The sequence below is a fragment of the Channa argus genome, chromosome 14, assembly GCF_033026475.1.
Source record: "Channa argus isolate prfri chromosome 14, Channa argus male v1.0, whole genome shotgun sequence".
In the NCBI taxonomy this organism is placed as follows: Eukaryota; Metazoa; Chordata; class Actinopteri; order Anabantiformes; family Channidae; genus Channa; species Channa argus.
In genome coordinates, this window is record NC_090210.1 from 21,242,741 (window position 1) to 21,268,658 (window position 25,918).

A 25,918-nucleotide genomic window follows, 5' to 3' on the forward strand; every position below is an offset into this window, starting at 1 on the left:
ACAGGTAGGATGTGAGTTAGAAGAGAAGGAGAAATTCTGGAGTGAGTTAGATGAAGTGATGCAGAGCATCCCCAGAGGTGAGAGAGTTGTCATTGGTGCAGATTTCAATGGGCATGTAGGTGAAGGGAACAGAGGTGATGAGACTGTTATGGGCAGGTTTGGTGTTCAGGACAGGAACGCAGAAGGTCAGATGGTGGTTGACTTTGCAAAGAGAATGGAAATGGCTGTAGTAAACACTTTCTTTCAGAAGAGGCAGGAACATAGGGTGACGTACAAGAGCGGAGGGAGAAGCACTCAGGTAGACTACATCTTATGTAGACGTTGTAATCTGAAAGAGATCAGTGACTGTAAAGCATTGGTAGGGGAGAGTGTAGCCAGACAACACAGGATGGTGGTGTGCAAAATGATGCTGGTGGTGAGGAAGATAAGGAGGACTAAGGCAGAGCAGAGGACGAAGTGGTGGAAGTTGAAAAAGGAAGAATGTCGTTTAGTTTTCAGGGAGGAGCTGAGACAGACTCTGGGTGGTTTGGAGGTGCTTCCAGATGACTGGACTACTACAGCTAATTTGATCAGGGAGACAGGTAGGAGGGTACTCGGTGTGTCATCTGGAAAGAGGAAAGCGGACAAGGACACTTGGTGGTGGAACGAGGCAGTTCAGGAGTGTATACAGAGAAAGAGGTTAGCTAAGAAGAAGTGGGACACTGAGAGGACTGAAGAGAGTAGACAGGAGTACAGGGAGATACAGCGTAAGGTGAAGATAGAGGTGGCAAAGGCCAAACAAAGAGCATATGAGGACTTGTATGCTAGGTTGGACACTAAAGAGGGAGAGGTGGATTTGTACAGGTTGGCCAGACAAAGAGATAGAGATGGAAAGGATGTGGAGCAGGTTAGGGTGATTAAAGATAAGGATGGAAATGTATTGACAGGTGCCAGTAGTGTGATGGGAAGATGGAAGGAGTACTTTGAAGAGTTGATGAACGAGGAAAATGAAAGGGAACGAAGAGTAGAAGAGGTGACTGTTGTGAAGCAGGAAGTAGCAAAGATTAGTAAGAGTGAAGTGAGGAGGACATTGAAGAGGATGAAGAGTGGAAAGGCAGTTGGTCCTGATGACATACCTGTGGAGGTATGGAAGTGTCTAGGAGAGGTGGCAGTAGAGTTTTTGACTAGTTTGTTTAACAAGATCTTGGAGAGTGAGAGGATGCCAGAGGACTGGAGGAAAAGTGTACTGGTACCAATTTTTAAGAACAAGGGAGATGTGCAGAGCTGTGGCAACTACAGAGGAATAAAGCTGATGAGTCACACAATGAAGTTGTGGGAAAGAGTAGTGGAAGCTCGGCTAAGGGCAGAGGTGAACATTTGTGAGCAGCAATATGGTTTCATGCCTAGAAGGAGTACAACAGATGCAGTATTTGCTTTGAGGACGCTGATGGAGAAGTACAGAGAGGGTCATAGGGAGTTGCATTGTGTCTTCGTAGATTTAGAAAAAGCGTATGACAGGGTGCCGAGAGAGGAGCTGTGGTATTGTATGAGGACGTCTGGAGTGGCAGAGAAGTATGTTAGAGTGGTGCAGGACATGTATGAGAGCTGTAAGACAGTGGTGAGGTGTGCTGTAGGTGTGACAGAGGAGTTTAAGGTGGAGGTGGGTCTGCATCAAGGATCGGCTTTGAGCCCCTTCTTGTTTGCTCTGGTGATGGACAGACTGACAGATGAGGTTAGACAAGAATCTCCATGGACTATGATGTTTGCAGATGACATTGTTATTTGTAGTGAGAGCAGGGAGCAGGTGGAGGAAAATCTAGAGAAGTGGAGGTCTGCTCTGGAAAACAGAGGAATGAAGCTTAGCCGCAGCAAGACAGAATACATGTGTGTGAATGAGAGGGACCCAGGTGGAATGGTGAGGTTACAGGGAGCAGAGGTGAAGAAGGTGCAGGACTTTAAGTATTTAGGGTCAATGGTTCAGAGCAACGGTGAGTGTGGAAAAGAGGTGAAGAGGCGAGTGCAGGCAGGTTGGAACGGGTGGAGAAAAGTGTCAGGTGTGTTGTGTGATAAAAGAGTATCAGCGAGAATGAAAGGAAAGGTGTTCAAGACGGTGGTGAGACCAGCAATGTTGTTCGGCTTAGAGACTGTTGCACTGAAGAAAAGACAGGAGGCAGAGCTGGACGTAGCAGAGCTTAAGATGTTGAGGTTCTCTTTGGGAGTGACGAGGACGGACAGGATCAGGAATGAGGACATCAGAGGGACAGCTCATGTTAGATGTTTTGGAGATAAAGTCAGAGAGGCCAGATTGAGGTGGTTTGGACATGTTCAGAGGAGAAACTGTGAATATATCGGTAGAAGGATGCTGAGGTTGGAGCTGCCAGGCAGGAGGTCTAGAGGAAGACCAAAGAGGAGATTTATGGATGTAGTGAGGGAGGACATGAAGTTAGTTGGTGTGAGTGAAGAGGATGCAGAGGACAGAGTTAGATGGAGGCACATGATTCGCTGTGGCGACCCCTGAAAGGGAGCAGCCAAAAGGAAAAGAAGAAGACTGAGGTCACAGTGGGTGGTGAAGTCGTACTGGAATTTATTATATTATGTATCATGTTCTTTTGGCCACCAAATGAATAAGTCTACTATAACTAATTTATTTTAAATAGGGTGGCCAAAACGCTAATGTAATAACTTCAATAATGGGTGTTTATTAGATACATTAAGCTACGTTTAATGAAGTCAACAATACGTGATCTGGAAAAAAAATTAAAAATAAAATAAAAAATGATGTACAAGAAAACTATCACATTTTACCAAAGTTTTGAGTTGGACCCAGAGAGGAGCAGAACACTGAGGGTTTGGAAGGCAGTAACAGTTTTATTAAAAGGAGTAAGAATGAGGATAACTGGGGTGGCAACCGGAGAGGGAGCCAGAGGTGACTGGGAAGCAGTAAGAAGCTCTTAGGAGGAAAAGGAGACAGAGGTAAATGACTGTTCACAGCACGGGGAGAAAAGGTAGGATTAGAGATCTTACTGTGTCGGCGGAGACCAGGTAGGACAGGAAAACCAACAGCAGGAGACCAGGGAGGGGAAAAGCAACTAAAGGCGGCTGGCAGGAACCAGGGGAGACAAAAAAACACAGAAGGGCCCAAACAAAGTACAACTAAAAGACAAAGTAACAACGGAAAGATGCGGGGGACAAGGCAAAACTCAGACCCTGATTAACAGACTAGCATAAAAGTCCTCTTCATAGGTAATTCCTCAAGCTCATAATCTGCATACAGAGAGTTTAAAAAAATCACTTGTCAAAAGAGTAAGAGTAGGAAAACGTCCTCTGGGACGCTGCCACCAGGCAGTTTTAGTGGGTTTGAAGTGGGTTACTATGGCTTCCTCCCATGTCCATGTTAAGTTCACTGGTGACTCTGAAATGTCACATTCAGTGTGAATGGTTGATGGGCTCCAGCCACCCCGTAACCCAAATAGCATAAGTGGTTAAAGACGATGGAAATACTATTGAGTAGCAACCTATCTGATTAACATTCAAACGACATTAAACATAAATCAGTTTTATTAAATCTTTTAGAGAAAAGCATCTCGGCTGCACTTTTAAAACCATTAACACTTGGATGTTTGGGGTTAATAGAGGAAATGTTACAAGCACAAGCATTCACATGATCCCTCGTGCTCATCCTTGCTTCTTCTGTCATTTATAACCTTTGTGTCACACATTTTTATTCAAAATAGAAAATGGAGGAGTGACTTTCAGCAACACACACCTCTGGATACACTCATCATAAAAGTTCCTTTCATATCGGTTTTGACTAGACTGGAAAATAAGAGGGTTCGACAAAAAACTGACAAAATGTAACAATGTTAGTAAGTAGAAAGTGACATAAATTATTTTAAATGATTAAAGTGAAATTGCCACATGAATAGTGAGATTCATACATGTACAGTAATTGTTGGTGATTATCTAATAACATTATATCATCTGTCACTTTACCTAAATCCACTTAACAATGTGAATAGGAAGCATCTGTTCTACAGTTTCTAATAACTGCTTCAAATTTATTCTGTAGCAAAGTGCTTTTAGTGGTGTTAAACATCCATCTAAGGTTAGACTCCAAGCAGACTGTACACAGGCTGCAAACCTTCCTAAGGTGCAAGTATTCATCAAATACTCATATAAAGTGCTTCATTTCTTTTTTTAACAGCTTTAACAGTCAGACATAAAATATAACATAACAGATACAGTGTACACAGCACCTTAACCATAGGGGTTTGTCTACGTCTCCAGTGCTTTTTACTGCAGTATTTTGCCATGTATGGTAAACATAATTTGTATATGAGTCTTTACCAAGAAAAGTACGTATTTAAAAATAACTGGTAAGAGGAAGTTGGGGGTGGTGGGGGGGGGAAGTTTGTGAAGTGCAGTTAATCTGCCGTACAATCGCTCAGTTTACTGTCATAGAAGCAGAAAATGATGAAGCTCAAAGTTCATTTAACCTTTATAAATAAATGTGTGCGTGACAGTACATACTGCACTGTACACATCAGTGTTTTAACCACACAGGTGAGTGCACGTTCAGATCTAATGCACTGCACATCCCTACACAGCCTTTACTTTAGAGGATGTATAGAACAGGATGTATTTTTCTGGTCTGTAGTATTTCAAAAGCTTCTGTGGGTGTTACCAGCTCATCATAATAATCTTAACACCCCCCCCCATACTTCGGTATTCTAAACTGGAAAATATAAAATGTCAATGTTTTTCTGTGGAGAACCCCAACAAGCCGACCAAGGTTTCCACCTTCACATTTGCTTGTTTTGTCTTGGATTTGGACTTTTTCAAATCATTTTTCTGTGTGAATAAATAACCCAAGCTGTTAATTTTTTAGTCACAGGAGTGTTTACATTATACACGAGGCTGATGTCGCTAGGTAGTGTGTTATGTCGTCACGAGTAAAACCCTGGGTCAAACATGTATTATGCCAACTAATGTCAGACTGAGTTTTGACCAGACCTCCCATTGCTTTCTGCATCATTGGTGCCCCTCTAATAGCTTGGTGGTAGAAGGTCTAAACAACAGTGTCCACAGCTGCTCCGATATGATGTTTCAGTGATTCTCTACCGACACTGAACTTGTCAGTCCATCTGCTCACACGTTGCTGATCCGAACACTGAGAGGAGTGTCTCTAACCCTGCCACGGTCCTCCCCTCTCTCCCTGTAACTTTGCTCCAGACGAATCTTCTCTGGGTCGGACAGTTCAGGCACCGCCCCACCCCCGTTGCTCTGGTACCTGTGCTGTGGGCTGCTTGGTTTGAAAATGGGAGTGGTCTTAGTCTTGGCCACTTTGTCGAAGAAGGAAAGGTCCGCCACATATTTACCTGACGGGGAGAGGGAGACTACAGGGGGGAACTCGTAGCCCCAGAGAATCTCGTCCGGCAGGTAGGAGGTGCGGACCTGGCAGGTGGCTGATGTTGGCTCCACTGTAGCGCTCATGATGACCAGCAGCTCAAAATCAGCCAGTTCTGGATCTGTCCAGCCCCCACCTGGTTGAGGTAAATGAAATGAGAGGACAAGGCATAGTACTGAGGGGTGTAAAAAGATGATGCAGGGGACTAAAAAAAAAAAATGGGCCACTAGACCACTAGAAATGGTTCTCATTCAAAAACAGCCACGAAGGACTGTTGACATTTTACCATGTGGACATCAGCACCTAAACAAATCCACTGCTCTCTTTGTAGTTAGGGTTGTATTTGTCACACTTGCGAAGTGCAGTCGATGGTAGCTGACCCAGAAAGAGAGACAGAACCAGGTTATTTAGGAAGGTGAGAATGGTTTATTGAGGGGAGGGTAGGTAGCACGGGTAGAGACAGGGATAAGGAGAGGGCCGATGGGGAGCGATGTCCGGGGGAGGAAAGCCTGATTGGAGGAGCTTGAACCCAGTGCGGGGAACAGGCGGAAAGGAAGACAAATGGTGACCGTGGAATTAGGTGCCGTGGAGACGAGGATTTGAAGGGAATTGTTTGGACGCGGCAGGGCGGCCGAAGGTTCTGGGAGCAGGGAGACACAGAGAGCAGGTTAGCAAAACTATACAGATTGATTCTTAGGAGCCTAGTGCACTCGAGTACCATCGCAGTTACTGAGACGACCTGACGACTTGTGGTGTGAAGGAGACTGGTATAAGAGCTGCTGTCATTAAGGCGGATGATTGCATGCAGGTGTGGCCGCTGCCGCAGTCCAGGTGCACTGGGGAGAAACAAACACACAAAACAGACAGAGAGAGAGAGAAAGAGGGGAGTGGAGGATGGGAGAGCGGGTGCTGTGACAGTATTAGGCCCTTATCCAGAACACGTTTTAGCAGTCTGGGGCGACTTTTTGCAATTTTTTTTCAATCCGTGTTTTGCACAGTGCTTTTTCTTTTTTAGAAGCTGAAAAAATCACTATTTTTTGGAGCTTTTCTTCGTTATAATCAGAACACTTGAAAGGCCTATTGATTGACTGCCCCTACATTTCAAAAAATAAACCAGGACCAACATCCAGGTAAAAATCCTGGAAAAGATGATGGTCTACTCCCGATTCGCTCTCACGTACCCAGGTGGAGCTTCATTTCTGTGTTCAGCATAGCACCTTTCATTCTTAAGCAGAAAAAGAGCAGGTATCCTCTACCGGTCCATTTTTTTGCAGAGAGGTTTAGAGAAATATCCAAAGTTTATAAGAATGTTTGGAGATTATTAGCTACAGTAATTATCGGTCATTACTTAGCATCTAGGTTAGGATGGGGGCATGGTGGATTAGTGGTAGAGCATGCGGAGGACAGCGGGCTTGAATTTCACCCCACCAGGCCCACGTCTAACCACCCAGGGTTACCCTGGTTCCAGGCTGAAGCTCGGATAAAAATGGGAGGGTTGCAGCACGAAGGGCATCTGGCTTAAAAACACACCCCAAATCAATGTGCAGAACAGCTTCTGCTATGGTGACTCCTGAAGGGAGAAGCCGAAAGCCACTGATCTTTGACTTAGCGTATAGCTTAGGACAATGGTTGCCTAGTAACATTTTAAAAAGACAGTTCTGTATAGATTCAATGCAGGAGCATTAGTGTAGCTTTAATAAATGTCCTACCGAACCCACCTTTGGCTGCCCAGGCTCATAGGGGCCTGCTGTCATCGATGACGTGATAGAAGGTGAGCGGAAGGATGAGAAAGGGGCTGTCGCTGGAAGTGTCCACTTGGAAGGGCACATTTCTCTGCTCGAGACGAACCGTCTCACCTTCCTTGGTTAGTGACGTCTGGAGCAGTTTTCCAGTCACCTACATGGAACAATGTGCACAAGATGTTTTAAGTGTGTTCACCACTTCACAATTAGATCATGAGCATGAAAAAACAGCAGCAGCTGTAGGTGTATGAGCAGTGTAAATATCTTCTGGTATATCTTTGTGTGCACCTATACCTGACACCCAAGCAGGAGACTCTTCCTCATGTTGGCCACCCTGATCATCAGGCAAGGTCGGCCTTCTTGGGTCGACACCACAGCATGCTGACTGAACTTCACCGTCTCACCTCGCTTCTTTGGCCGAGCCACCTGAGGATGGAAACCTCAATCGGTTTTTCGAATCCAATTTAAGTTCGATCACCTTTGCTAAGATTTGTATGTCGCACAACAGACGGATGCAGCATTGCAGATAATTATAGTTGTGCTGGATCTGTTAGGAGTCATAGAGATTCATAGATCCTCTTTTACATTTCTATTTATAGCAACAATTAGAATCAATGTCACTTCATGTTTGGTTGTTTTATGTGTTGGTCACCTTGGCGAGGAAGGTACCAGTGATGAAGATTTCCATCAGCATGGTGATGACCAGCTGCACAATGAGCAGTATGATAGCAGCTGGACATTCCTCTGTGATGCAACGAAAACCATAACCAATGGTTGTCTGAGACTCCAGAGAGAAGAAGAAAGACCCCGTCAGGGTCTCTGCTCACTCACAATCTTCCAGTGAAGAAGTAGGTTAACTAACTTCCTACATTGGAGTGAAAGATATTTTAAGTAGGAAGCTGTTGCAGCTACATGCAACTTTCAACAAGTTAAATCAGAAGTTTAATTACAGCAGGAAAAAATAATATGATCAAGAATATTCAAAGCCACTTATTATTGTTGAGAGTACAGAAAGGGACCATGGAGGGAGAGAGATGCTGCTGCTAAAACTTCACAGTAACAATTTATAGAGTTTGGTCTTGGTCTGTATGACACATTGTTCTCAAGATTCAGGAGGACAATGATACTGGTATTAGTGGGTCTGTTAGGCTGTACTGTGTCCCATGTCCCAGAAATGTTGGACCATTTGTTCCATTTTTAAATGATAACACAAAAAAACTTTAAATCTAATCAACTTCTCCTCTCAGCTCATCAGGAAAATATTGTTTGGTTGTAGTTTGAACCTAAAGGGCCATGACTCTGGTAACTTTTGGAGTCTGATAAGATTTTTTTTTTTAATGAAACAGTTTTTTCTTAAAACTTGATTTTTGATCACCTGCTCCCACTGGCTGCTGCCTGCTGTGCCATTTGACGTTCAACATGATCACTCAGCCTGAACTGATGTAAGTCTCACTCCAGCTTCTTTCTGGTCCTCAGCTGTGGCCTTCAGGTGAGACTCCTGGGCCTTAGTCTCTAATAGTAGCTATTGTTAGTGCGTCACCAGTGTTGAGTCAAGCTGTAGCCACCTGCCCTCCTCCTCCTCCTCCCAAAATACAGAATGATTTTCTTCTAAATTTCCATTTTTCTACGAAGTTAATTGGTTTTTTTTTATGTTACATGTGTTAATTTATGAATCTTTATCAACACAGCCTGAAAAACAAGCATTAAAACTGAGTGGAAAGAGGAACTGTGGACAGAGAAGGTCATCTCCTCACTCTGTCCCCCATCATTCTAAAAGTTTTTGTGGTTATACCAAGAAGATCACATGACCAAGCTGTGACGATATTGTCAGAGAATAAGATCAATCTTTGCACTGCAATTTGTAATCAGTGAAGCCACAGACTCTGTATGATGTCTTTCATTAAGATACTGGGACTAGTGGTCTGCATAAAGGTACAAGGTAAGACCAGAACTCTGTCTCTTACACAGACTATGTTTAAAAGATACACAGCAGTACAACATCACGGCTGAAGTTTCATATGGGTCTGGTTAACAAGTGCAGTGAGCTACTGAAAGAACACACAGAGTTGAAATGAATCAAAGCCTGGACTAATACAACATAGTGAATTGATTTCACTATAAGTTTAAATTAATTTCAGTCTAAATACAGAGACAAGATCTGAAACAGAAATAGAGAATGTAATTTCAGAGGAAATTACGTGGGAGAGCTGTCAAGCTGCCCGTTAGATGGCGACATCTCAGAAGCTGCAGAGTCAACAAGTTTGCACGTTCAAAGCTGCAAACGTGGAGGCAAATGTGAAAACTTTGAAAAGATGCAGAAGACGAAGAGATAAATACGGACAAAAAATGTTGACATTCAAAGTTAAAAAAATGAAGAAGCTAAGTAAAAAATTGACATTAAAAGTGTAAAGTAAATAAATATAAATAAACTTACAATTTTAATAAAGTAAAAAAAGGATGAAAAGGGCCTTTAATTTGAAAGTGTGTTTCCTGTAGTACTGCAGCAAACAGTGTTAGTCTGGTAAATGCTTGTTTTAACACAGTTATTGCTTAATGCCATTTTATTCTTTTTTAAAATGTGGTGTTATTTTAGAAATAATCATGTTCTACATGTGTTTCCAGTCTTTGCAGGATCCACAGCTGTGACTCCTGTGTTTGTGCAGAAGGGTCATGATGTTCTTCTGGAAGTCAGGAAAGATGTTCTTGAGAAATTTGGATTTTTTTTATGGAAATTAGAGGAAGATATTTTAGTATTATTCAGACCTAATTCAGGACCAATAGTCTCTAAACGTTACACTGGAAGAGTTGAGTTCTCTGTGGAAAATTACTCTGTGAAACTGAAGAATGTACAAGAGACAGACAGTGGACTTTATGCTGCACGAGTGACAGAGACTGATGATGGACAAACAGTCGCTTCATATTATGTCACAGTTCAAGGTGGGTTGGTGAACATTTCAGACACTGACAGAAAGTATCTGCTGTCATGTTTCTTAAACTCTCCTCATCTTGTTTCCTCAGATCCAGTGTCTCCAGTCAATCTGACAGTGGACTCTGTGTCCAGAAGCACAAACCTCTGTAACCTCACTGTGACCTGCAGGACACAGGACTCTCACATCAGCAGCACTTTTACATGTGACACCCAAACCTGCAGCCAGGAGGAAGGAGAGAAGTCAAAGGTCACAGCCTCTGGTGCTTCTCTCCAAGTCTACCTGGTTAATGACTCTATCATCTGTAACCATAGGAACCAGGTCAGCTCGACTAAAAACCGAGAACAAACAAAGATTCGTGTTTCCTGTCCCCGACATTGTGGTAAGAAAACACAGTAAGATATAATAATATGTAGATTATAGTTTGGTTAAAAATCACAGTGGACAATGTGCTGAGAGTAAAAACTTCACTTCATCTTCATACACAGTTTGGGAACCAGTTAAACTGAAATCATTTCTTTTTTCTAAGAATTGCTTATGTATCTCAGCCGTACTGAGACCAACCAAGTTACAACACCTAAGTAAACAGTGAAGTACAAACCATGCAGTTCAGATACAGTAACATGAGAAACTGATTTGTCACGTTCACTCCTGTTGTGCTGTGGCGTCACACTTTGACCTGCTGTGTCTGCTCTGTAATGTGCTGTTACAGGTTCAGAGAATCTCTCTGCTGGTTTCTCTTACTGCCTGGTGAAGACGGTCGTGTTCTCCGTTGGTCTGATCATCATGGTGTCTGCTGTCATCGGTGTCCATCTCATGGAGACGTTCAAGAAGAAAAACCAAGAAGAAACGAAGAAACAATAGTTCTCTACTAACCAGTCTTAGTATATATATCCCCCACTTTTAGTCCTTTAAACTAATACGTTGTTTTTAAATCAAATCACTGTACAGAGAAGTGTCAAAGCTTCCAAATTGTTTTGGAGAATGTTAATTAAAAATTAAAATAACATGAGATCACCAGAGAAAACTCCATACAAACATAAACTTTACTAATACTTTATTCACTGCAAATTATTTTACTAACACTTTGTTAAAAATACACATTTTTAAATGTTTTTGAAAAAAATATTATCTGACTAAAAAATTTTCTGAATTTTCTCTTTAGGCAAAGTATGTTTCTAGCACTTTACTGTACATGTATCATTAGACACTTATTAAAGCAATAAACACATTTATACACATTTCATATTTGTGGTGAATTTGTGAATCATGTATCTCTGTGGTAAATTTTAAGGTTTTCAGCCAATAATCCATGAGTCCAGTTGTTAGGAAACACATTTGATCAGACTCTGTACAGGCTGTGTGTGCTGTGTCACCTGCTTGGACAGAACCTAAATACAGAAATATATGGAACATATTTTAATGTCTGGACCTGACAGGCTTTTGTACCTGAGCATAGATGCTCTCAGGCAGGGCTCTGTCTCTGGTTTCAGCAGATTCCATTGGCCCAGTGTGAGGCCCTACCAAGCAGTAGGTGGTGAATGCAGACGCATCATTGGTTTGAGTCTGGTTTGCTGTTTCGACCTGGAACAAAAAGATTTTGAAAGATTTTTTTATAATTTTATATATTTTTGTTTTTTAAATGTAAAGAATTTGTTGATTCGAGTTCAAACAAATCGGACACACTGCTAACACATACTAAGAAGGTAGTAATACGCAGCATTTAGAAAAAGACACTACAATACAATATTGAGTATGAGGTCGACATGTAGCACATACAGTAGGTAACTTTGTGGAGCAGACAATAACATGTGATTATGTAGTACAGTAGATGCCATGAAAACTATATAAAGTACTTTGCTGTAGCCCTTTTTTGTTTGGACCTTTGCATCAAAAATCATCAAACCCATCAAAGAATTGTAATGTTTCAAACATAAGAATGAAACAAATTTAGTAAAGTGACTACATCTACATTGTAAAGCTTTAAGAAACAGTCTAATTTCAGAGGAGCTCAGCAGGACATTTGGACATTTTTCACATTATGTGTGATCACTAGCAACATGTGGCAGGTCTAAGCAAACAGCTGAACTACATGAACTGTTGGTGCAGCACATGTACAGTTGTCAGGGAAATGTTTAGTGAATGATATGCAAAGTAATATTCAATAAAAGTGTGGAGGTGATTTAACTTAAATATGATGGTTCAGCAACTACTTCACTCCAGAGATTGTAATCTCGTTTAGTAAGCACGTTCACAAACTGTTTCATACATACAAGCTTCTCAAAGTATGGCTGAATCCACAGAACTCGGTAAGAATCCATGTGCCTCCACAGCTACACACTGATCCTTTCTGTTCTACCTTGTCTTTGTCCTGGGCTCCAGTTACTGTGTCACATCTGCTCCCTTCAGTAGCTGAGCTGAACAGCTTCTCTTGTAACAAAACCTTTGCATTGCATTGTTCCCTTGACCACTGACGTCAAATATAACAGGTAAACTACAAAAGCAACATCAAGGCCATATGATGTCACTAATGACAAAAAGAATGTGAGGTTCTGATTTAGATTCTGAAAATCTCCTTATTTTGCCAGTTGTCTTAGTTTTGTTACTCAGAATCTGAAATTCAAAATCCATTGTTTTGGACAGTGATGAAACAATTCACATTTACCTGAAAAACTTGGAATTTTCCAGTTGAAAAATCTGACGTTAATTCTTCTCCCTGCCCGTTCGTCATGAAAAAATACACAGTGAAATATTTAAGTCAGTAACTTAAACTACAGTATACAATTTAAAAATCTTTTTGTAGAAATATATGGAGACGTTCTCTAATGTCTCATGAAACCATGTAGAGAACAGCAGTGGCAGCAGTGCAGAAATATTTGCTTCATAAATCTTATAGTTAATCAGAGAATTTAAACAGTTTCTGCCTAATTAGTAAGTTTTAAACTATTATTATTTATAGTTTGGGCTGTGCACAGTTCATCACATGTAAAAGAGAATAGCAGAGTGAGGAGACCTGTGCAGAGTGGATCTGCTGCACCATCTCACATAATAGTCATTAGCATTAAATTACAATATGTAAGAAGCTGCAAAATGTACGGATCAAGCAGAAATTGTTAGAAGGGTGAACTTCACTCAGAAACTTTTCTAAGGGGTCATCTGTGTCACCAAGTGTGTCTGAGCATTGGTTGTGATGTAATGAACCATTTGTAATGTGCACTACACCGTCTAATATTCTGTTAGTTATTGTAATAGTTAATGTCTAACTGCCTAATAACACACATAAAGGAGACTAATGCAGATGATGACATTTGCTATATATGCAGTTTTTCAGATTATACTTTGTCATTTTGTGCTGAAATGTACAAATTACTTACGTTTCCTTTTCTTTAATTGGTAAAGAACAGCTGCTGTCAGTAGGACAAGTAAGACAACCACAAGGACACCAACAATTATCAAAGGGTGGGTTTGTGGTTGTTCATTTTCTGTAAAGAAAAACAAAACCAGATTAGAAATAAAAAAAAAAATAGAGATTAGCAGTAGTAATGTAGTTTCTTGTTGATGACCTGATCTGTAGTAAGTGGATTTTTTTAACCTTTACTCAAACAACAATTAAAATTAAACTGATTTCAAACAGATGCTACAATCTACATTTATGTCACTTGGTCGTTGTTTCTTACCATCATGTCGGGGACAGAAATTCCAAATCTTTGTTTGTTCTTGGTTTTTAGTCGAGCTGACCTGGTTGCTATGGTTACAGATGATAGAGTCATTAACCAGGTAGACTTGGAGAGAAGCACCAGAGGCTGTGACCTTTGACCTCTCTCCTTCCTCCTGGCTGCAGGTTTGGGTGTCACATGTAAAAGTGCTGCTGATGTGAGAGTCCTGTGTCCTGCAGGTCACAGTGAGGTTACAGGGGTTTGTGCTTCTGGACACAGAGTCCACTGTCAGATTGACTGGAGACACTGGATCTGAGGAAACAAGGTGAGGAGAGTTTAAGAAACATGACAGCAGATACTTTCTGTCAGTGTCTGAAATGTTCACAAACCCACCTTGAACTGTGACATTATATTCGGCAAGTATTTGTTGTTTGTTAGTTATTATCACTCGTGCAGCATAAAGTCCACTGTCTGTCTTTTTCAGATGCTTCAGTTTCACAGAGTAATATTCCACAGAGAACTCAACTCTTTTAGAATAATCTTTACTGACTTTTCTTTCTGAAATCTGTTGAAGTGTTACTACAGGCTGTTTATTGACATTCAATACCAGTAATAGAAATTCCTCAGAAACGTCTTTCATGACTTTCATGACCACAAATTTCTAACTGATGTCATGCAACAAATCATGTCATGCAGCAGTAGTAAGGTGGTTTCTTGTTGATGACCTGAACTGTGGTAAGTAGATTTTTTTAACCTTTACTCAAACAACATTTAAAAATTAAATTCATTTCAAACAGATGCTACAAAATACATTTATGTCACTTGGTTGTTGTTTCTCACCATCATGTCGGGGACAGGAAACACGAATCTTTGTTTGTTCTTGGTTTTTAGTCCAGCTGACCTGGTTGCTATGGTTACAGATGATAGAGTCATTAACCAGGTAGACTTGGAGAGAAGCACCAGAGGCTGTGACCTTTGACCTCTCTCCTTCCTCCTGGCTGCAGGTTTGGGTGTCACATGTAAAAGTGCTGCTGATGTGAGAGTCCTGTGTCCTGCAGGTCACAGTGAGGTTACAGAGGTTTGTGCTTCTGGACACAGAGTCCACTGTCAGCACGACTGGAGACACTGGATCTGAGGAAACAAGGTGAGGAGAGTTTAAGAAACATGACAGCAGATACTTTCTGTCAGTGTCTGAAATGTTCACAAACCCACCTTGAACTGTGACATTATATTCAGCGAGTGTTTGTTCTTTGTTACTTGTTGTCACTCGTGCAACATAAAGTCCACTGTCTGTCTCTTGTAGATTCTTCAGTTTCACAGAGTAATTTTCCACAGAGAACTCAACTCTTCCAGTGTAACGTTTAGAGACTATTGGTTCTGATTTAGGTGTGAATGTTACTAAAACATCTTCACTGAATTTCCATAAAATAAATATTAATTTCTTAGGAACATCTTTCCTGACTTCCAGAAGAACATCATGACCCTTCTGCACAAACACAGGAGTCACAGCTGTGGATCCTGCAAAGACAGGAAACACATGTAGAACATGATTATTTCTAAAATAACAGCACATTTTAACAAAAGGATAAAATGGCATTAAGCAATAACTGTGTTAAAACAAGCGTGACTTTACCAGAATAACAGTGTTTGCTGCAGTTACAGAGATAATGACCATTAAAATGCTAAGAAAACAGACAAACACACTGAGCACACTGCTGTTAACGTTTCTGTTTGTGACTGTTTGTCTTCATACATTTAAAGTCAAAATTTGAACCTCTTTAGGTTTTGTAATATGCAAAAGAATGTGTCCTGGTGTTTGCTCCACAACTGCAACACATGAATAAAACTGAGTAAAAAGTATTAACACGTAATGAAATAACACAAAATTCAAAATAAAATAGATTTATAGACAGTTATGATAGTTGTGAAATGGGATAACAAATTATGAAATGGACTGTGCCATAAACAAACAACTGAGATGTTATTAATTATATCAGGATGAGAAGTGCAAGGAGGGAACATAGTGGTGTAAAAAAGTCTTCACCAACTTCCTGACTTTCTCTTCATATGTTTCACAGATTTAGGGGTAGGTTTGGGCAGTGTTTTCACCTAATAAACAAAAAAATCATTGAAAAACTATATTTTGTATTTACTCAGGTTATCTTTGTTTTATATTAAAATCAATCATTTAAATCTGACAAATATGCAAAACAAACAGGAAGGGGAGGTTCTTCCTGTTTACCTCCAATAAATTCTCATCAGTCTGAATACAAACCTTCATACCAATCTGTGCATTGAAAGAGCAACTAGTCACTAAAATCACTCCTGTTCATACTGGTTGTGAATATCCCCTCACAATGCAACTCTTAGGTAAAAGGTTGGAGACAAGATGTGAAGTTTGTGTTCAGAGTAAAAATCATTCAGGTGAAGAATGGTAACAAAAAGAGGAAAATTTGTTCTTCAGTAATGATCCAAATTTTATTTAGTTTAATTTAATTTAATTGAATTGTATTAACTAACTCTAAATATCAAGAATGACAAAAACTGTTGGTTTGTTCCAACAGTTTTTGACATGTTGTTTCTGACATGATCATTACACCTTTGTCCTTTTAGTTTCATTTAATGTCTTTTACGCAGATGTTTAACGGATGAAGTACAACCAGATTTTTTAAAACAAGTTAATTTAAACCTAAATCTTTGGTAGAAAATAAATTCTTAACTTTCATTTGACAGGATAACAACAGAAACACAGCAAACAGAATCATGTTTCCCATGGTGACATTCATACAGTGAAGAAGTAACTAGACTAACTTCCTACTTCCTACTAACATGTTTCACAATGGGGGCTGTCGCAGATACGAACAAATGCACAACTGGGACAAACACATGTGTGTCAATGTTTAAGTTAAAGCAGAAGTTTATGTGGAAAGTAAAGCATAAAAAAGATTGTGATTGAGATTATATAGCTTCTTCTTCTTTTTTAAAATAGAAAAAAAAATCATGTAGCTTTGTTACAATGCTGCTTTAAGCAATATAACAAAAAATATCACATGAAAAATACATTTACAACATTTCCAGATTTATTTTCAGACATTTGTCGTATGTTGAACATGTGCTTTAATTACTTTAAGTTTAAGTTTAAGTTTATCCAAGTCTTTAAAAACCAGTTAAAATCATAAAAGTTGTTTATTTTGACCAGGAAGTTCAGATTTTAATAAAGTTTATAATGACATGTATATATATATATATATATATATATATATATATATAAATTTCAACTCTATGTTAATAATTCTTGATGATGTTAAAGTTGTTGATTTTGAGCAGGAAGTTAAGATTTTAATAAATTTTATAATGACATGTAAATGAGAGGCCATGGCCCATCTGACATATTGCTCACAAGGTTCAGGTTTATTTAAAAAAAATTTAATATTAGTAATCAGTAAGAATCAGAAACATTAGCCATCTGCCACCTACGGTTATCTGAGCATTTGCTGTCAGATTTACTGTTGGTTTGTTTCATTTTTTTACAAACGGTTTTTGTCGTGATCTTTCTGACATGATCATTACACCTTTGTACTTTTAGTTTCATTTAATGTCTTTAACACAGATGTTTAACGGATGAAGTACAACCAGATGTGTTAAAACAAGTTAACTTTAAACCTAAATCTCTAGTAGAAAATAAATTCTTACCATTCATTTGACAGGATAACAACAGAAACACAGCAAACAGAATCATGTTTCCCATGGTGACATTCATACAGTGAAGAAGTAACTAGACTAACTTCCTACTTCCTACTAACATGTTTCACAATGGGGGCTGTCGCAGATACGAACAAATGCACAACTGGGACAAACACATGTGTGTCAATGTTTCAAGTTAAATCAGATGTTTATGAGGAAAGTGAAGCATAAAAAAGATTGTGATTGACATTATATAGCTTCTTCTTCTTTTTGAGAGTAGAGAAAAGAATCATGTAGCTTTGTTACAATGCTGCTTTAAACAATGTAACAAAAAATATCACATGAAAAATACATTTACATCATTTACAGATTTCTTTTCAGACATTTGTCTTATGTTGAACATTTGCTTTAATTACTTTAAGTTTAAGTTTAAGTTTATCCAAGTCTTTAAAAACCAGTTAAAATCATAAAAGTTGTTGATTTTGAGCAGGAAGTTCATATTTTAATAAAGTTTATAATGACATGTAAATGAGAGGCCATGGCCCATCTGACATATTGCTCACGAGATTCAGGTCTATTCAAGAAAAATGTAATATTAGTAAATCCAATATGCTGTATGGAGTCCCACAAGGGTCAAACTTTGGATGCTTTGTTTAAAATGTAAATGATGATGCAGAAAAGTTGAAATCAAATCGTCTGAATCTACGAATTTCTTCAGTTTAACTAGAAAAACACAATTTGTTTTAGTTCAAAGAAGGACGTTGATCCCAGTCACCTGCTCCCACTGACTGCTGCCTGCTGAGCCATTTGATCTTCAACATGCATCATTTATGAATGAAGTCAGGAGAGAGAACCAGCAGTAAAGGAGGAAACGTTGCTACAGACGTCCATGTATGATTACTCAGCATAAAATGAAGCGACAGTAAGCAATATTTTTTTAAAAGCAAACTGACTTAAAGTGATGCACATTTTACTCCAGGTTCTTCCTGTAGCTCTGCTGTGGCCTTTTGCAGCATTTACATCATGTCGTTTAAACCACCTGGGAAAAAACGATCCAAGTGAACCTGGATCCTCTTACTTGTAATTCTGAGATAGAGAAATCAGGAATATCCAACAACCACGACATCTCCCACTTTGCAGAATGGACTGTGGAAGTTTCAGCTCAGAAGGTTGAAAAATGGCTACAAAAAACGATTAGCAACAGTTTAAGGAAGATAAAATCCATATTATAATAACAGGTGTTTTGTATTATAACTAATTTCACGTTTAATGAAAGAGAAATGAAGTAGCAACTGTAGCTGTGTTCACACAAAAACCCAGTAACGTTAAACCAGTTTATATTTTAGCAAACTGTACAAATTGTGAAGCTGCAGTTGAAGTGAACATTACTCACATTGTGTGGTCACCAGATAACGTTATTAACGTTTACTTTGTAAACTGAAAGAAAGTAGCCTTTGGTCCATTTACTTTTATAGTTTTACAAAGGTTTCATCACCTCAAGTTTAAATTGTCCAGAGTTTAACCAGCATTTGTTGTCGTCCTCTTTCCTTGAAGTGTTTGTAGATGCCACTATTTTAATAATTTATTTGACCATTCTGGCGGACCAATACCCACGAGTATCACATCCCATCATCCTCTCATATGTGATTTTCCAGTACTTCAGCTGTTTGTGGGACATTAGCTTGGGCTCGGGACACCTCTTCTTCAATCTTTGATCGGGTGAGGGCTAAATGGACGGAGGGAGGTAAAATGAAATCAGGTTCTTTATGAGCGTGGGAGGGTTCAAACATATTTTACAGAGCATCAGCCTTGGTGTTTTTGTGACCAGGATGATAAGCTAGGTTGAATTGGAAGCGATTGAAGAAGAAGGACAATCGAGCCTGACCAGATTCTAATATACTCAAGGTTCTTGTGGTCTGTGCTCAGCCCCCTCCAACCAATCTTAGTCTGTCTGACACATTGTTCTCAAGATTCAGAAGGACAATGATACTGGTATTAGTGTGTCCATTAGGCTGTACTGTGTCCCATGTCCCTGAAATGTTGGACCATTTGTTCCATTTTTAAATAAAGAGACAAAAAAAGTTTAAATATAACCAACTTCTCCTCTCAGCTCATCAGGAAAATATTGTTTAATTGTATTTTAAACCTAAGGGGTCATGACCCTGGTAACATTTGAAAACTGATAAGATTTTTCTTTATGAAACTCTGTGTTTTCTCAAAACTTGATCTTTAAATGAGCCAAAGGTTATTGATCACCTGCTCCCACTGGCTGCTGCCTGCTGTGCCATTTGACGTTCAACATGAACTGGTTATGACGTCAGCTGTTTGACTACACACATCCATGATCACTCAGCCTGAACTGATGTAAGTCTCACTCCAGCTTCTTTCTGGTCCTCAGCTGTGGCCTTCAGGTGAGACTCCTGGGCCTTAGTCTCTAATAGTGGCTATTGTTAGTGGTTAGCCACCAGCCCTCCTCCTCCTCCTCCTCCTCCTCCTCCTCCTCCTCCTGCAAGTGAGAATCGCTGTTTAAATGAGGGCTGCACGGATCTTACAAAGTAACAGAGCACAGGTGTCTTCCTACTGTAGAAATCAGATGCAGGAACTAGACTGAGTGACGTGTGAGGTTGTCATACAAGTCACATTGACATTTAGTGACATTTACACTAATTTAAATGGAATTTGAAAAAAAGGACATGGGTTGAAGTTCACTTTTGTTAATCGAGATAATTATATATATCTTGTGTTTTCATATATGTGCTCACACCTGTCACATCACACAGACGTCATTCACGCTCATGTAATAAACCCAATAATATAATAATTATAACACAATGGCCATTGTACAATATTACATTGATGTTCCACTTATTCAGTTATTCAGGCTGTTTATTTACTAAGGCAGCAGACTTTGCTTTATTACCATATACTGAAATTTCATTAGGGGCTTTCAGTTCTAGGTGTTGGATGAGGAGAGAGATCTGGCGTTGGACTAATAAATTTTATAATGACATGTAAATGAGAGGCCATGGCCCATCTGACATATTGCTCACAAGGTTCAGGTTTATTTAAAAAAAATTTAATATTAGTAATCAGTAAGAATCAGAAACATTAGCCATCTGCCACCTACGGTTATCTGAGCATTTGCTGTCAGATTTACTGTTGGTTTGTTTCATTTTTTTACAAACGGTTTTTGTCGTGATCTTTCTGACATGATCATTACACCTTTGTACTTTTAGTTTCATTTAATGTCTTTAACACAGATGTTTAACGGATGAAGTACAACCAGATGTGTTAAAACAAGTTAACTTTAAACCTAAATCTCTAGTAGAAAATAAATTCTTACCATTCATTTGACAGGATAACAACAGAAACACAGCAAACAGAATCATGTTTCCAATAAATAAATAAACCCAATAATATAATAATTATAACACAATGGCCATTGTACAATATTACATTGATGTTCCACTTATTCAGTTATTCAGGCTGTTTATTTACTAAGGCAGCAGACTTTGCTTTATTACCATATACTGAAATTTCATTAGGGGCTTTCAGTTCTAGGTGGTGGATGAGGAGATAGATCTGGCGTTGGACTTTGCAGCTCTGTCAACCTGTGCATACACAGTCTCTGGTAAAGAGCTGTTCATTGTGTTTTGGGATTTTTCAGGACCAGTGTGAAACTGAACCAAGGCGTAAGTCGATGTTGGAGAAACAGTGGAAACATCTTCTGCTGGAGTCTGGATCCGATTTTGGGCTGGAACGATGTCCTGAGAATAAATCAAATATGATCTGTTTGTGTTCTTTTTTAAATTACTGACAATAAAAAACTTTGTTCCTCAGTTTGACTAGCAATGTTGGGAGAGTTTCAAAATAAAGGATTATGTCTTACCTCAGGTACTGCATATATTGTATTTTCCTTGTTCTTTTGTTCAATTGGTCTTTTACCTGCAGGTCAGTCATAGAAAATACAGAATTATTTGCCTAAAATGTACATTTTTCTAAAAAGTTTTATGTTACATGTGTTAATTTATGAACATTATATTTTGATTTGTGCTGACACAGAATATTTCTAGTGGATCAGAGTATAAAAGAATAGTATTATTATGATAAGAAAATTAAGGGATAACATTGGTTGTAATGACTAAAAAGAAAAACATCTCTTGATAAGAAGTATTTTATGTGATATAGCTAAAAAATGTCCAGCGTGTTGTGAGGAAGCATGTTGTTTACCAATGAGTGAGCAGAAGGAGTAATAAATTAGTTAGTAATAAATGCTATAGAAAGTGGAGGTTTATCAAGTTCATAACATTTATTCAGACACAAAAAGACACATTCAGGACGGTTTGACTGAAAAGGATAGAAACACTGTTCATATACATCCAACTGAGACAATTCACATTTTAACTTGCTCTGTAGTTCACTGTCAATGCAGTGGGATGAGCTTTTTTTTTTAATGTCAGTTGCATTTCTCATGTGCACATTGAAAATAGTGAGAAGCATAATATTCATGTTCATGATTAATCAAGAATCAATATTAAGATTCTTAATTAAGTTTTTGGTTTGCAAAGTGGGGCGTTATGGAAAAATAAGTGAGAACCAATTGCAGTTATTAATGTACACTGAGAAAAAAATGTTAATTATTCTGATGATGATGCCTAACAATATATCAGAGAAAATTACCATGTACTTACAAAGAATTATAAATATGATGATTGCATTATTCTCTGCACACCAGAACTTACATTTTAAAATAATGACAATGAAAACCAGGCAAGCACCTACAGCACCAGCCACAGCCACATAAGGAATGACTCCATTAGAAATGGCTGCAAAGTAAACAAAATAATAAATCACAAATGTTACAATTGAAATTTTAACTTAAATATTTCTAAAAGAATAGAAGCAATAGTTTTAAACCACCAACCTTTCAAAAGTCCGTACATACGTGTTTTTAAAAACCTCTAGAAACTGCTCTATAAAGGTAAAAAGTAATATTTTGTTTTCTAAACAGATGGAAAATGTGTACTCACACAGTATTTGATGACTTATTGATGAATATTTACATCTGACAATGAGCATTAGTGTATAAACCTTCACAGACCACAACCTAAATTCTTTTTTCTTGGTAAAGGGAGAGACTACATGAAGCTATGTTATTTCATTCAATTAAAGTTGTTATTTACAATGGGAAAAACATGCACACCAACCACATTATAATTCAACCATGACATGTGACATTTCAGATCAATAGAAACAGACTGGTGACTAAAGGCCGGAGACACTGGATCTGAGGAAACAAGGTGAGGGGATTTAAAGAAACATGACAGCAGATACTTTCTGTCAGTGTCTGAAATGTTCATAAACCCACCTTGAACTGTGAATTTATATTCAGCGAGTGTTTGTTGTTTGTTACTTGTTGTCAGTTGTGCAGTATAAAGTCCAGTGTCTGTCTCTTGTAGATTCTTCAGTTTAACAGAGTAATTTTCCACAGAGAACTCAACTCTTCCAGTGTAATTTTCAGAGACTATTGGTTCTGATTTAGGTGTGAATGTTACTAAAACATCTTCCCTGAATTTCCATACAACATATAGAAAATCATCAGGAACATCATCTTTCTTGACTTCCAGAAGAACATCATGACCCTTCTGCACAAACACAGGAGTCACAGCTGTGGATCCTGCAAAGACTGGAAACACATGTAGAACATGATTATTTCTAAAATACCACATTTTAACAAAAGAATAAAATGGCATTAAGCAATAACTGTGTTAAAACAAGCATGACTTTACCAGAATAACAGTGTTTGCTGCAGTTACAGAGATAATGACCATTAAAATGCTAAGAAAACAGACGAACACACTGAGCACACTGCTGTTAACGTTTCTGTTTGTGACTGTTTGTCTTCATACATTTAAAGTCAAAATTTGAACCTCTTTAGGTTTTGTAATATGCAAAAGAATGTGTCCTGGTGTTTGCTCCACAACTGCAACACAAGAATAAAACTGAGTAAAAAGTATTAACACATAATGAAATAAACACAAAGTTCAAAATAAAATATTTTTACAGTCAGGTAAGATAAGTAAGTAAGTGGTGCTGTAAAAAAGTATTTGCCAACCAGTTTCTATTTCTCTTCATGTTTGTCACAGATTTAGGTGTATGTTTGGACAGTTTTTGCACCTAATAAATGAAATAACAATTTAAAAATTATATGTTGTATTTACTTAGGTTATCTTTGTTGTATATTAAAATCACTTGGATAATCTGAATCATTTGAATTTGAATCAACTCTTAGGTGAACGGTTGTAGACAACATGTGCAGTTTGTGTTCAGTGTAAAAATCCTTCAGGTGAAGAATAGTAATATGAGCTCATTTGCTGATACTGTGTTAGTGCTGGTTGAGAGACACCTTTAATAATTTTAATTACAATAGTGCAAAGGAGCTACAATAGGTGATTATTATTGTTAAGAATCATGTTTAGTCTTTTAAGCTTAAAATGTTCAGAAACACAACAGACAAACAGGCCCCACAGTGAGACTTGGTTTCCAATATGCTATTTATTTTAACTATATCCCAAACTAGGAAGTCATGAGCTGGAAGAAAGGTCTCGCCTCTAAATATCAAGAATGACAAAAACTGTTTGAATATATGATATTTTAATATATATAAATATACATGGGCATGTCTGTGGGTATAACATGTTAACGTGGTCTTTACAAAAATACTCACTTATCCAATAATAACTAACTGGTGACACAATGACAATATTGAAGTTAAAAATGTGAATATTAGACACAGCCAAGCACATAACTCCAATATAATACTACACATACAGTTGTTCTGGGTTAGATTGTGTAAAATATCAAAATCTGCACAAAATCAGAAACATTACCCATCTGCCACCTACTGTTATCTGAGCATTTGCTGTCAGATTTACTGTTGGTTTGTTCCAACGGTTTTTGACGTGTTGTTTCTGACATGATCATTACACCTTTGTGCTTTTTAGTTTCATTTAATGTCTTTTACACAGATGTTTAACGGATGAAATACAGCTAGATTATTAAAAAGAAGTTAACTTTAAACCTAAATCTTTAGTAGAAAATAAATTCTTACCATTCATTTGACAGGATAACAACAGAAACACAGCAAACAGAATCATGTTTCCCATGGTGACATTCATACAGTGAAGAAGTAACTAGACTAACTTCCTACTTCCTACTAACATGTTTCACAATGGGGGCTGTCGCAGATACGAACAAATGCACAACTGGGACAAACACATGTGTGTCAATGTTTAAGTTAAAGCAGAAGTTTATGTGGAAAGTAAAGCATAAAAAAGATTGTGATTGATATTATATAGCTTCTTCTTCTTTTTGAGAATAGAGAAAAGAATCATGTAGCTTTGTTACAATGCTGCTTTAAGCAATATAACAAAAAATATCACATGAAAAATACATTTACAACATTTCCAGATTTATTTTCAGACATTTGTCGTATGTTGAACATGTGCTTTAATTACTTTAAGTTTAAGTTTAAGTTTATCCAAGTCTTTAAAAACCAGTTAAAATCATAAAAGTTGTTTATTTTGACCAGGAAGTTCAGATTTTAATAAAGTTTATAATGACATGTATATATATATATATATATATATATATATATATATATATATATATATATATATATATATATATATATATATATATATATATATATATATATAAATTTCAACTCTATGTTAATAATTCTTGATGATGTTAAAGTTGTTGATTTTGAGCAGGAAGTTAAGATTTTAATAAATTTTATAATGACATGTAAATGAGAGGCCATGGCCCATCTGACATATTGCTCACAAGGTTCAGGTTTATTTAAAAAAAATTTAATATTAGTAATCAGTAAGAATCAGAAACATTAGCCATCTGCCACCTACGGTTATCTGAGCATTTGCTGTCAGATTTACTGTTGGTTTGTTTCATTTTTTTACAAACGGTTTTTGTCGTGATCTTTCTGACATGATCATTACACCTTTGTACTTTTAGTTTCATTTAATGTCTTTAACACAGATGTTTAACGGATGAAGTACAACCAGATGTGTTAAAACAAGTTAACTTTAAACCTAAATCTCTAGTAGAAAATAAATTCTTACCATTCATTTGACAGGATAACAACAGAAACACAGCAAACAGAATCATGTTTCCCATGGTGACATTCATACAGTGAAGAAGTAACTAGACTAACTTCCTACTTCCTACTAACATGTTTCACAATGGGGGCTGTCGCAGATACGAACAAATGCACAACTGGGACAAACACATGTGTGTCAATGTTTCAAGTTAAATCAGATGTTTATGAGGAAAGTGAAGCATAAAAAAGATTGTGATTGATATTATATAGCTTCTTCTTCTTTTTGAGAATAGAGAAAAGAATCATGTAGCTTTGCTACAATGCTGCTTTAAAAAATGTAACAAAAAATATCACATGAAAAATACATTTACAACATTTCAAGATTTCTTTTCAGACATTTGTCT

The 25,918-nt window shown here is 37.9% G+C and overlaps 4 protein-coding genes across 14 annotated transcripts; 1 reads left to right on the top strand and 3 right to left on the bottom strand.

Moving 5' to 3' along the window:
• Positions 1 to 3,515: 3,515 nt before the first annotated feature.
• On the bottom strand, positions 3,516 to 8,260 carry LOC137140667 (ATP-sensitive inward rectifier potassium channel 10-like). 5 transcript variants are annotated; one of them, XR_010916467.1, is made up of 5 exons: positions 7,781 to 8,260; positions 7,423 to 7,554; positions 7,105 to 7,282; positions 5,673 to 5,761; positions 3,516 to 5,522 (listed from the first exon to the last, which is right to left on the bottom strand). XR_010916467.1 is itself a non-coding variant. In XM_067529144.1 (4 exons), exons 1-3 carry the CDS (start codon positions 7,820 to 7,822, stop codon positions 7,121 to 7,123), a joined length of 336 nt encoding a protein of 111 aa, XP_067385245.1. In that variant the 5' UTR covers positions 7,823 to 8,260; the 3' UTR covers positions 3,516 to 5,522; positions 7,105 to 7,120. The 5 variants fall into 5 exon arrangements, 3 of the variants coding, with proteins under 3 accessions (XP_067385245.1, XP_067385244.1, XP_067385243.1); XR_010916466.1 differs by having other exon boundaries at positions 5,673 to 7,282; XM_067529144.1 differs by lacking the exon at positions 5,673 to 5,761.
• Positions 8,261 to 8,272: 12 nt separating this feature from the next.
• On the top strand, positions 8,273 to 10,919 carry LOC137140659 (SLAM family member 9-like). The gene is made up of 3 exons (XM_067529122.1): positions 8,273 to 10,065; positions 10,147 to 10,437; positions 10,768 to 10,919. The coding sequence occupies exons 1-3, from the start codon at positions 9,654 to 9,656 to the stop codon at positions 10,917 to 10,919; spliced, it is 855 nt and encodes a 284-aa protein (XP_067385223.1). The 5' UTR covers positions 8,273 to 9,653.
• On the bottom strand, positions 10,509 to 19,853 carry LOC137140654 (uncharacterized). Of its 4 annotated transcripts, none has more exons than XM_067529108.1 (7): positions 17,405 to 19,853; positions 14,924 to 15,229; positions 14,552 to 14,842; positions 13,733 to 14,023; positions 13,430 to 13,537; positions 12,721 to 12,771; positions 10,509 to 11,639 (listed from the first exon to the last, which is right to left on the bottom strand). In XM_067529108.1, exons 1-7 carry the CDS (start codon positions 17,469 to 17,471, stop codon positions 11,608 to 11,610), a joined length of 1,146 nt encoding a protein of 381 aa, XP_067385209.1. In that variant the 5' UTR covers positions 17,472 to 19,853; the 3' UTR covers positions 10,509 to 11,607. The 4 variants fall into 4 exon arrangements, with proteins under 4 accessions (XP_067385209.1, XP_067385207.1, XP_067385208.1 ...); XM_067529106.1 differs by lacking the exon at positions 10,509 to 11,639 and having other exon boundaries at positions 11,698 to 12,771; positions 17,405 to 19,121; positions 19,652 to 19,853; XM_067529107.1 differs by lacking the exon at positions 10,509 to 11,639 and having other exon boundaries at positions 11,698 to 12,771; positions 17,405 to 18,576; positions 18,891 to 19,853.
• A 59-nt stretch (positions 19,854 to 19,912) lies between these two features.
• LOC137140666 (uncharacterized) lies at positions 19,913 to 24,718 on the bottom strand. Of its 4 annotated transcripts, none has more exons than XM_067529141.1 (5): positions 24,507 to 24,694; positions 22,320 to 23,081; positions 22,138 to 22,221; positions 21,285 to 21,340; positions 19,913 to 21,162 (listed from the first exon to the last, which is right to left on the bottom strand). In XM_067529141.1, exons 2-5 carry the CDS (start codon positions 22,336 to 22,338, stop codon positions 20,953 to 20,955), a joined length of 369 nt encoding a protein of 122 aa, XP_067385242.1. In that variant the 5' UTR covers positions 22,339 to 23,081; positions 24,507 to 24,694; the 3' UTR covers positions 19,913 to 20,952. The 4 variants fall into 4 exon arrangements, 3 of the variants coding, with proteins under 3 accessions (XP_067385242.1, XP_067385241.1, XP_067385239.1); XR_010916465.1 differs by having other exon boundaries at positions 19,920 to 21,162; positions 22,138 to 22,682; positions 22,764 to 23,081; positions 24,507 to 24,718; XM_067529138.1 differs by having other exon boundaries at positions 19,920 to 21,162; positions 22,764 to 23,081; positions 24,507 to 24,699.
• Between the last annotated feature and the right edge of the window lie 1,200 nt (positions 24,719 to 25,918).

Coding starts and splice junctions, on each gene's coding strand:
- LOC137140654 (XM_067529106.1), bottom strand. CDS start 17,471: ATGAATGTCACCATGGGAAACATGATTCTGTTTGCTGTGTTTCTGTTG. Junction 14,843..14,923: donor ATATAATGTCACAGTTCAAG/GTGGGTTTGTGA, acceptor TTGTTTCCTCAG/ATCCAGTGTCTCCAGTCGTG. Junction 13,538..13,732: donor TTTCTGTCCCCGACATGATG/GTAAGAAACAAC, acceptor TTTTCTTTACAG/AAAATGAACAACCACAAACC.
- LOC137140666 (XM_067529138.1), bottom strand. CDS start 24,573: ATGAATGTCACCATGGGAAACATGATTCTGTTTGCTGTGTTTCTGTTG. Junction 23,082..24,506: donor GTTATCCTGTCAAATGAATG/GTAAGAATTTAT, acceptor ATGTGTTTCCAG/TCTTTGCAGGATCCACAGCT. Junction 21,341..22,137: donor CATTGTCATTATTTTAAAAT/GTAAGTTCTGGT, acceptor ACTGACCTGCAG/GTAAAAGACCAATTGAACAA.
- LOC137140659 (XM_067529122.1), top strand. CDS start 9,654: ATGCTTGTTTTAACACAGTTATTGCTTAATGCCATTTTATTCTTTTTT. Junction 10,066..10,146: donor ATATTATGTCACAGTTCAAG/GTGGGTTGGTGA, acceptor TTGTTTCCTCAG/ATCCAGTGTCTCCAGTCAAT. Junction 10,438..10,767: donor TTCCTGTCCCCGACATTGTG/GTAAGAAAACAC, acceptor GTGCTGTTACAG/GTTCAGAGAATCTCTCTGCT.
- LOC137140667 (XM_067529143.1), bottom strand. CDS start 5,472: ATGAGCGCTACAGTGGAGCCAACATCAGCCACCTGCCAGGTCCGCACC.